Source organism: Takifugu rubripes, chromosome 2 (assembly GCF_901000725.2).
Source record: "Takifugu rubripes chromosome 2, fTakRub1.2, whole genome shotgun sequence".
Lineage (NCBI taxonomy): Eukaryota > Metazoa > Chordata > Actinopteri > Tetraodontiformes > Tetraodontidae > Takifugu > Takifugu rubripes.
Genome location: NC_042286.1, coordinates 14,468,275 through 14,478,866, shown reverse-complemented (window position 1 = coordinate 14,478,866; position 10,592 = coordinate 14,468,275). Strand labels below are relative to the sequence as shown.

The following is a 10,592-nucleotide window of genomic DNA, read 5'->3' as shown; positions in this document are numbered from 1 at the left end:
CCGAATCAATGAGTCCTGTGCGCGCTGCGTTCTCGCCCTACTGTGGAAGAAGTGTGGTTATGCCCCCCCCCCCCGCGCGCAGCCTGCACCATTTTACGCGCCTTTATTGTTTCCATTTTATGGCAGCATGAAATAGGCTATCGATTCAACTCGTCCAATTTCAACTTTGGCCGAGATTGGATTTTTTTTTTCTTTTTTTTCTTTCTGAACGAGCTGGGCAGGGCGTGAGCGGCGCGAGGATCACAGAGGATCACAGAGGATCACAGGATCTGTGCCTCGCAGGTCGGAGTGCGCACAGCAGCGCGCCTCCGTGATTCATCCGCATTTTCCAGACGCTGCGCAGGTGGCGGAGGAGAGGAAGCGGCTGAGGGAGGACGGAGGATCGAGTGCGCGCAGAACGCTCCCCACCTAAGGATCGGACGCTCTTCCCTCCTCGCGCCTCCTCGGGCTCCGTTTGGCGCAGCTGATGCCTGCGTCTTCCTCCGCGGAAGTCAAACTTTGTAGAAATGCTTCTGCGCTTCGCTCGCGCCGCCTCCTGCGCCGCCGCGGACCCCAGCTCCTCTGGATCCAAGTAGCTGCGATCTTTTCGCTGCTGATTTCGGTGCCCGTTTGAACAGAGGGGGCTTTTATTGCCGCACACCCTCCTCCTCCTCCTCCTCCTCCTCCTCCTCCTCCTCGCCGCCGCCGCCACCAGCAGCACTCGGCGGGATCGCGTCTGTTGGCGTTCATGTCGCGCTCCGTGATGGACCTGCTCGGACTCTACCTGCTGCAGCTGCTCCTCTTTGGTAAGTTCTCCACTTCTCCCCTCTCGGCTCAACTTGTGCGGGTGGACGCGGCTCTGCGGGGGGAGGCTGCGGAGCCTCCCGCCGCTGCTCCTGTGCGCGTTTCTCACACTTCGTCGTCACTTCTTTATTTCCCGCAACACGAGCCGCTCGTCCTCGTGCGGACGATTCTGGTCACAGACGTGCAGAAATTCCTCAACTCGGAAGATGTTTGCACGCTTTTTCTGTTTTTCTGCCCCTTCGCGGAACGTTTTTGCTGTTTTCATAAGTTCGTGCGTGTATTTAACTACAGCGAGAACAGGCGCAAATTGAACCAATTATACTGAGGACACACGCGCCGAGGCTGCCGCCCCCGCCGCTAATGATGCAGAAAGAAACGCGTGTGCGCGCGTGCTGAGATATGTGGGGCGCGCGGAGCACCTGCCCATCTCAGGTGAACCGGCGCGTGAGAGCAGGGGGCGGAGCCCGGGGGCAGCTGATTTGACATGCATGAAACTGCCTAGAAGAGCGTGTGAACTCAGCTGTACACACACACACACACACACACACACACACACACCCCTCTGTGTTTCACATTCATCTGTGATGCAAACTCATCCTGATTCTGTCCTGCACAATTCCCCTCACCATGGAAACGGGAAGCCTCCCTGCAGCAGATGGGATGTATGGATGGAGGTCTGTGTTTAAAGCCTTGGCGACGCCGCTGCCTGACGCCGTTTCCCCCTCTGCCGCGGCGACGGGCGCCGCTCGCCGCTCGCCGCTCGCCGAGCCCCCTGGAGGCAGCCTCTGTCAGGCCAAGCTGCTCCGTCACCTTGAACCCTGAACACTTTCTCGTCTTCTCCTTTTTCACATCTCATGTAAAATCCGCGTCTGTGGCAGCGGCGCCGTCACAGGAGACGTGAGGGTGGAGGAGGAAGCTGCTCGTCCTTTCTCTGCAGATACTCTCACCTTGTCAGTGTGTGTGTGTGTGTGTGTGTGTGTGTGTGAGAGAGAGAGAGAGAGTGGATCATCTTTCCTTTAAAGATGTGCTAACTTGTGCTGCTGGTGTCTGTAATCATGGCAAATATCCAACAGTCTCTCAGAAATCCCCCATTTGTTGCTGTTTCCTGGTTTTGTGGGGGCAGTTTGTCTCTTGTTGGTGCTTTAGCTGCTTTTATCTGTGGTCTTTAGGCAGAAAACCTGCCCCCCCGGGGCTCTGTACCGGCTGAAGGGAATTTGTTGTTCTGTGTTGGGTCCGATCAGCCAAAGGTTGCTGGTTCAAATATTGCTGCAGAGTTCCAAAAGCCCCTTTGTTGATTTGCTGTGATGACAACATAACTCCAACGTTCTTGGAGCTGTTGAGGGCTTCTGCCAGATTGCCCGTGAGCACTCGGGCAGCAGCCCCCTCCGGCTCTGATTGGTCCGTGTGTTTGTCTGCAGCCGAATGTGCTGCTGCTGCAAATGAAGCGCTGCTCGGCCTGGTCCGGGCTCCCGGCCGTGCCCGTGGCTCCCGGCCGTGCCCGTGGCTCCCGGCCGTGGTCGCCGTGCCCGTGGCTCCCGTGCGACCACGCACACATCACGTGGACGTGTGCGTGGTCGCCGTGGTCGCTGGCGCACGTTGTCTCCCGATGCTCCCAAAGGAAAAAAGCCCCGAGAGGCAAACGAGCGTGTGCCGCTTCAGTGATGATCTGTGTGTGGTGACAATGTTCGCAATCATCCCAGTAATTAGCCGACCGGATTCATCTGCTTATTATTCTTCTCTAATTGCTCGCTGGACGCGGCCTCGCTCGGCCGTTTACACGGGGATGAATTCTGGTTCCTCTGCAGAGGCGATAATCATAAAGGTCCCACAACTTTCTCCAGCGACCTTCTGGAGACCTTCAGCTGCATCCTCACCGTTCTGCCACAGATGATTCATTTGAATCTGAACTTTACATTCAGACTCTCTCTGCTGGGGGCCGCTCACGTCCAGAGGGAGGTGAGCGGTGCTGCTAGGATGATGATTATTGACCACAAGGGGGCAGAAACGAGCGGGCGCGCTGCATGTGAGTGAAGCTCCGGTTTCCTGGTGGCGTGACGGATCATCTGCTCCTCAGCCTGTTCTCCTCCCTCCTGTTGTTACCTTTGTTGCTGCCTCGCTGTAAGTGGACCGACGACAGCTCCAAACGCGCCTGCGGACCAGTTTTGCTAATTCTGCATTCGCTTTAATGATATTCGCTGCCCCCAAGAAATAAACCAAATAAACTACATTCAATTTACAATCACGCTCATGCAAGCTTGAGGAATATTCAGGCGGCTAATTCACATTTTAGCTCGTCTTTGTGTTTTCAACTCATTAATTTGTTGCTTCTGGGTCGATAGTAAATTCACCAAAACACCGAAAACAAAGGATTTTTATTCTTTATTTATTCGGCTGCAGTTCCATGAAGAAATCGTTCGTTCGTCCGTCCGTTCGTTCGTTCGTTCGTTCGTTCGTTCGTTCGTTCCTTCCTTCCTTCCTTCCTTCCTTCCTTCCTTCCTTCCTTCCTTCCTTCCTTCCTTCCTTCCTTCACTCATTCATGCTCTTTGAATTCCTGAATATTCCCTGCACATGTTGAATTCATGCCGGCCCTCCTGATGGCTGCCTGTTCTCCTCGGTTCTCCTGGGTTCTCCTCCCGGTTCTCCTGGGTTCTCCTCCCGGTTCTCCTGGGTTCTCCTCCCGGTTCTCCTCGGAATGCTGTGCAGCTTTTCCGGGCCTGCTCCTCAGGGGTGCTGCCCGGCTCTCCTGATGGGTGTTCACGGGTCACCTGTTGCTCCTCAGGTGGAGATGCTGGAGAGGAGCCTGTCCTGATCTCCACTCGAGGGCTTCACATTTGCAGATATCATTCCCCGAAGCTCCATCCTGCTCTGATGGAATGATTGATGTCATTTATCAGCTGATTGTCCCCGTTTTGGGATCAGCGACTCACTTGAGTCTTTTTCATTAGACGCCGTTTCTGGCTGTTGTTCTCGGCCGTCTCCTCGCTGCTGTTATCTCTGCTGGGCTGAATTATACTGTATGTGTGAGGAGCAGATGGAGGTAATTACAGGCCATCGGGTGCAAAGAACAGAGCAGAATGAAGGGTGTAAGATGGAGATAAACATCCCTGGAAATAAAGGAAATCAGAATGCCTCTCTGGTGCCGGTTGGGATGATTTTATAGGGAGAAAGCAAAGTGACAGTGCTCCTTATTATGTTAAAACCCTGTCATTTCCACCCGCTTTTGTTGAGGGGCCATTACGCCAGAGACAATTACCCTGCCTCTGCCACTCTGAAGGGATACGGCGTTTAGTGCCACTGTACTCCAGAGCCAGACGTTTAACTTTGTAATGAAAAGAAGGCAGAATGAGCAAAGACTGATGTGGGGGGGCAAAAGGCTGTAATTAATCTGAATCAAAAGTTTCAGAGTGGTGGAAGAAAATGTGTCAGAAAGTTGGGTCCTGGTATAATTTTGCCGGCACGTGGAGCCTTTGTGGCCTTTGAACTGTGTCCATGCACGTGCACGGCTCGTGCACCGATGGACACATGCACGTGCACGGCCCCCCGGTGCAATAATAGCTGGTATTACTGATTCACTTCATGGAGCCGGAGGTGACGATAACGCACGGCGTCAGAATGCAAGGCTGCTCATTAATCACCATTCTGCTGCACACCTGTGCTCCAGCTCACCTTGGCCGTCACATAATTCTCTGTTGCTAGGCGATAATGTTTACAGTAAATAAGCTCAGGTATCCAGTCACGAAGACGGGCTGATCATTCTCTGTTTTGGTAGCTGGTGTGCTACGCTAGCAGGTCCTTGGCTCTGGCTCAGACTGGAGCGGAACGCCACACGTGCGCGTTGCTGTGACCCGCCTCCCGCTCACCAGCACATCCTGCCTCTGACGGTCCCTCTTTGGACCTATTTTCTGTGGTGACGTCTCAGATCTGTGTTCACAACCCTGCGTGAGCATCCAGCAGAGGAGCCGCTCGATCGTCTGGAGAAATAAAATGCAGCCGTTTCCAAATGGTGGAATCTCAGACGGCCACCAACGTTAGCTGGACGCACCTCCACGCGTGGGCCTCCTCGGGTCAGGGGGCCTCCTCGGGTCAGGGGGCCTCCTCGGGTCAGGGGGCCGTCCGGGAACCCTCTTACTCACCTTCTGGGAGGTTTTGGAGACGACCGCAGTTTCCCTCCTTGTTGTTGTGGTTGTTTATTATTGTTTCTATTTCTTATCGATTACCGACGGAGCGGCCGAGTTTGTGAGACGATTCCCAGCGTCTTCAGGAAAGAGCTCACAGAGTTCCTCTGATTTCTGGGATAAAAAGGTTTATTTTAATGGAGCAAACCTCCTCCAGCCCGGCGGCAGCGCCAGCGTCTCGCCGCTCTCACCTTTCTAGTGGATCTCACAGCAGATGAGAACGCAGCAGGAGGCGGAGCTGGACGACCCGTCTGGGCCCGAGATGAGTGGAGCTGACGTCCTGCGGCCTCTCCTGGGGGGGGCGCCTGAATCTGGAGAGCTGATTGGTTTCTAAGCGCAGCCGCAAATTCAGCTGGGTTGCTGTGCTGAGCGGACTGGGCCAGAAACGGGCCAGGACTCGGACGGGTTCAGAGCCAGGCTTGGGGGGGGGGGGGGGGTAGGACGTGGCCAGATCGCAGCGTTCCCAACAGCCTGTCTCAGATGTGTGCCAGATAACATTCACGAGGCCTAATGAAAAGGCTCCTCGCCCGCCCGCCCACCCGCCCGCTCCTCGCTCTCTCGTGTGGCGTCTGCTGCCACGCGCTCAGCTGATCGTTTTGTCCCGACACGTTTCGCGTCATCGCCCGAGCAGATGGACGGAAATCTGGAAGCTGATCGGGACCGTGTGAAGATCCAGTAAAAGAATCCGCCTGTTGGCAGTGGAGAGGTGCTGGGTTCTGTTTTGTCTGATTTCCCAGAATGTTTATCGAGTCGCTTCTGACTCGTTCCTCACATCAGCCAAACGTCCCGTGGCCTGGAACCGGGCCGGACGGGTCACAGAACCACTGAAGGACTGAAGGAAGATGGTGGGGTCGCTGATGTCAGAGGTCAAGTGCACCGTGGCTCAGGTCCAGGACCAGCCTGGACCAGCTGACATCAGCTGGTCCAGGCTGGTCCTGGACCAGCTGACCCAGAGATCAGCACAGCCGCTGAAGTTTGTTCTTATTTGCTGATAGATTAGAACTTTGACTGGAAGGAGCCCAAATGTTCTGGTGTCGAGGTTCTATCGGAGCGGCGGCCTGTAAATGCTAACGTGACCGAGCTTTTAGCTGCGAGCGGAGTTGAAGTGGCGCTCTTAAACTGCCCTGCGGCTTCAGACGCAGGTGAGCAGCAGCGTCTTCTGTCTCCGTGGATCACCTGTGGTTAGCGGAGCTCTTCTCCCCCTCCTGCACATCTAAATATAGATTTTAACGATTTATTTCAAGGGGGATTTGGGTGACTGGCGTGCGGTGATGCGGCGTTAGAACTGGAACTGGGATTATCGGTAGAACCCTTTCTCAGAAGCGGAGCCGTTGTCACGCGTCGCCACTGCTGCGGCGCCGGCGAACACGTGCAACAGCCACGCGCACGTGCAACAGCCACGCGCACGTGCAACAGCCACGCGCACGTGCAACAGCCACGCGCACGTGCAACAGCCACGCCCACAAGGCCGATCTCGTCGCCCTGAAATCAGCGTTAGATTAGTTGGCCTGATAAACTGGGCTGGAAATGGGATTCAACAACGGTGAAATTGGACCTTTTTCCTGCGAGAATTCAATTTCCTCAGGTTTCCCGTCATCGTCTCGGTGACAAATCCGCCTCTCTTTGTCTCTCCTGTGAATAAATTGCGATTAGACGCCGGGTGTGATGCTGGTGAGCCGTCAATCAGAGCTGGAGTGTTAAAGAGGCTTTACGCCGCTCTCATTCTGAACAATAGACAGTTAACACAGATATTGATTCCTATTTATATGCTCATCCAGTCCGGCTGCCACTCCATTAATAAACTGGCAGCTGCTCGGAGGCTTTTCTGGAAACATTGACGGAGCTCCTGCAGCTCCTCCAGCTCCTTCAGCTCCTCCAGCTCCTCCAGCTCCTGCAGCTCCTGCAGCTCCTGCAGCTCCTCCAGCTCCTGCAGCTCCTGCAGCTCCTCCAGCTCCTGCAGCTCCTGCAGCTCCTCCAGCTCCTCCAGCTCCTGCAGCTCCTCCAGCTCCTTCAGCTCCTCCAGCTCCTGCAGCTCCTGCAGCTCCTCCAGCTCCTGCAGCTCCTCCAGCTCCTGCAGCTCCTGCAGCTCCTCCAGCTCCTTCAGCTCCTCCAGCTCCTCCAGCTCCTGCAGCTCCTCCAGCTCCTCCAGCTCCTCCTGCTCCACAGCTCCTCCAGCTCCTGCAGCTCCTGCAGCTCCTCCAGCTCCTCCAGCTCCTTCAGCTCCTGCAGCTCCTCCAGCTCCTCCAGCTCCTGCAGCTCCTCCTGCTCCACAGCTCCTCCAGCTCCTCCAGCTCCTCCAGCTCCTGCAGCTCCTGCAGCTCCTCCAGCTCCTGCAGCTCCTCCAGCTCCTGCAGCTCCTCCAGCTCCTCCAGCTCCTCCAGCTCCTGCAGCTCCTCCAGCTCCTCCAGCTCCTCCTGCTCCACAGCTCCTCCAGCTCCTCCAGCTCCTGCAGCCAATTAACACCAGCATCCTCTGCTAAATCGATCCTCGTCTCTGTGGGAAATTGAAAACATCTTTATTCCAGTGTTATCTGTGACAGATCGCTGTGTTTGTGCGCTCGGCGCCACTTTGGGTTTTTTGGGCTGATGAGTCGACGGAGGCGACGGGGAGTAATAAGAGCTGCAGATTTAGTTGTGAAGGGAATCAACGCCCACGTGTGTCTAAACAGGAGCCCAGAGGGAGAGAACGAGGAGCTGAACATCTCCAACACGGCTCCTTCAGATGGGAGAAGCCGGCCGCTCCGGCTCCGTCTCGCACGAGCTCCTTTATTTAAAGGGTGTTTACGTCGAGGACGCGGTCCCTCACGTGCACAGATGCCCGTCTGCGTCACGGCGTTGGGCCGCAGTGAGATCAAAGAGTGACGCAGAAGAAGAAGACGAGGATGGAAAATCTCAGGAGTCTCCTCCAGAGCTCCGCTGGCTCGTCTTCCACCTGCAGCCTTCATGCAGCCTTCATGCAGCCTTCATGCAGGTTTGATGCAGCTCTTCACCGCGTCCATCCCCCCCCATCATTGATCTCCGCTCCACGCCGCCCCAGGCCGCCCCCCGACCCGCTGCCATTGATTTAAGGTCGGCGCTGCCAGTGACGCTGACCTTTCCCGGATTTCAATTATTTGATAATCCACTGCATCATCTGTCTGCCAGACACTCAGGTCTTAAATCCGCCAGCAGCTCGGGCGGCGCCGCTCACGTGATCAAAGCTGAACCTGTTTCATGGCGTCCACAGGTGAGGGCTGAGGTCACGAAGGTCACCAGAGACGACAGGAAGTACGCCAGTGAGGAAACGTGCACCTGTCCTCAAAGACAACCTGAGTGGCTGTCCTCACCTGTTGGACCATTAACCTGAGCAAAGCCGGGGTCATGGGGTCACGGGGTCACGTCCCCGCTGCCGAACAACTCCGGGACGCCACCGGGACGCCATCGGGACGCCACCGGGACGCCATCGGGACGCCATCGGGACGCCAGCGCCGCTGAGCGTGCGGCTGTGACCGTGAATTCATCCCGCTGCCGTTCAGGTCAATGTTTGCGCTTGGCAATTAGCGGCCGTCTGCCCCTCGGGCGGCGCGATATCGAGCGTGGAGCGTTTGTTTGTGTCTCTGTTTACAGTCTGGATGATGGTATCGCGGCGCGGCAGGAAACTGCGTCATTACGCCGCAGCTGTTTGTCCACAACATAATACCTCAGTAGATTCCCGATTATCTCCCGGCGGCCTGCGTGTCCGGCGGCAGATAACACACATCCAGCCACATTTTCCTGCCCTTGACACACTCGTGATCTGAAGTCCCTGTAAAGGGACGCAGGTGAATCACATTTGAATGTTTCTGCGTCTGACGGCGCCGCTTCCTCGACTGAGGGACGCGTTTAGGCTGCAGAACGTCTGGAGTTTGGAGCTCAGCCGGCGGCACAAAATAGGGTTTTGGGGTCTTTTAGCTGAAAACAGCTTCCTGCTGTGTCGGACAGCTGAACAATGGCCCGAAACTGCGCGCAAAGCTGCGCGGAGCTGAGCGGAGCTGAGCGGAGCTGATAATTCTGAGTAGGTTCATCATTCAGAGCAACTGCTTTGATGCTGTTTGCACATTGTTATTCTTCACTTTGGGATTATAAAACGTAGATTAGAGCCAATTATGTGAAAGTTTCCACAGAATTATGAGATAAATGTGTTTGGAGAATTAAAAGTCCAGGAGATTTATTACAATATTTCAGTTCCAGAAGTCTGTCAAACGTTGTTTGGGCTCGTTAAGCTACTTTTGTGCTGCCAGTTTTGGGCTCAGATGATTTGACTGGACCACCAACGGTCCGGATCTGGAGCCGTTCACGCATGTTCATAGCCAAACAGTCGTGAACGGAACCACGCTGAGGTCTTTAGCGAAGCTCGTGAGCTGAGGGTTTTTCCTGCCTCATTTGGGTTCTGGACTCACAGTACTTCCTCTCTCTGTGTGCGTCAACGAGGCGGACGCCATGTAGCACTGATCCCAGAGCAGCACGTGGCGCTTGACTAGCATGTTCAGCTACGCTTGGGTCCCCTTCCTGCTGGCCTCCCTGGTTGTGTCTCCCAGACGGGAGCTGCCTGCTCATCCGTTGGCCTGTCTGCTGACTCGTTAGGAGCCACGTCAGCCTTGTTAGCGAGCCCGCCGATCCGTGGCCGTAAACCTGCGCGGAGGCGTGGAGGCTCCCGAGCCGCGGAGCAGCGCGCTCGTCTGATCCGTGGCCCAGCGCCCCGAGCGCGCCGTCACTCCGCAGACACTTCCATTACTGCTGCCGTTAACAGAAGCTTGGCCGGCCCGGATCATCAAGTCAGCGTTTCCTCGCTGTTTGAGCCGCCCCAAAGCCAACTGCCACCTGCAAACAGGTGCTCAGGCTGTTTCCTTTACAATATTGGAGCGGGTCCTGATCGTTGTGTGTAATGACCCCCGACGCAATGGCCTGCTCCTACGTTTAAAAGCACCTCTCAGCGCTCTGATCTCCCACTCTCCTCTCACGCTCTCCGGACTGATTTAATATCCTGGATTGTTAAACTGCTGCTGGTTTTGCTGGTTTGTCTCCAGCATTTGCTGTAATCACCCCTCGTGGACTCCAGTTGATGTTGATCAGTAAAAAGCCTGAAGGAAACCACAGCAGAGGAGATGATTCACTGGAGCCCCTGGGAAGTATTAGCATCATCACTTTTATTATCATCACACTAATGACGGTTCCTGTTGGGTACAAGAGTGAGGTCATTACATGTTCAACACATGTAACGTGTTTAATGAGCCGTGACAAATGGACGGCATGGAAACAGGGTTATTGCTCGTGTTCATCGTTTGCATCACGTTTGGAATATTCTAGAATTTCTCGGGAAGCTCAGGCAGCTCTGGCCGTCCCAAGGCTGCTGGTCTGTAAATAAAGGGATGCTGGTGCTCACCCTGCTGGATCTGGAAATAGAAGCGGCTGGATGCTGGTGGAGCTGAGAAGAAGGGATGAAACGAGCCAGTGTGACTGTTGGAGGGATTAAAAGGCCACTCGGGGGTTGAACCACAGGCAGAGCAACAGTGAGATGAAGAAATTGAGTTAAGAGAAAGAAGACAAGATTAATTATCTTATTTCCAGCAGCAGATCTAATTCACGCTGCTGTCAGCACTCTTGAACCTCTCGCTGG

General features: G+C 55.2%; 1 protein-coding gene across 1 annotated transcript in view; it reads left to right on the top strand.

Moving 5' to 3' along the window:
• Positions 1-203: 203 nt before the first annotated feature.
• The window catches only part of gfra4a (GDNF family receptor alpha 4a), a 62,154-nt gene continuing 51,765 nt past the window's right edge, over positions 204-10,592 (top strand). Inside the window, 1 exon segment of the mRNA XM_029828439.1 lies at positions 204-785. Within this exon segment, the coding sequence (XP_029684299.1) occupies positions 728-785 (58 nt within the window). The 5' untranslated portion in view covers positions 204-727.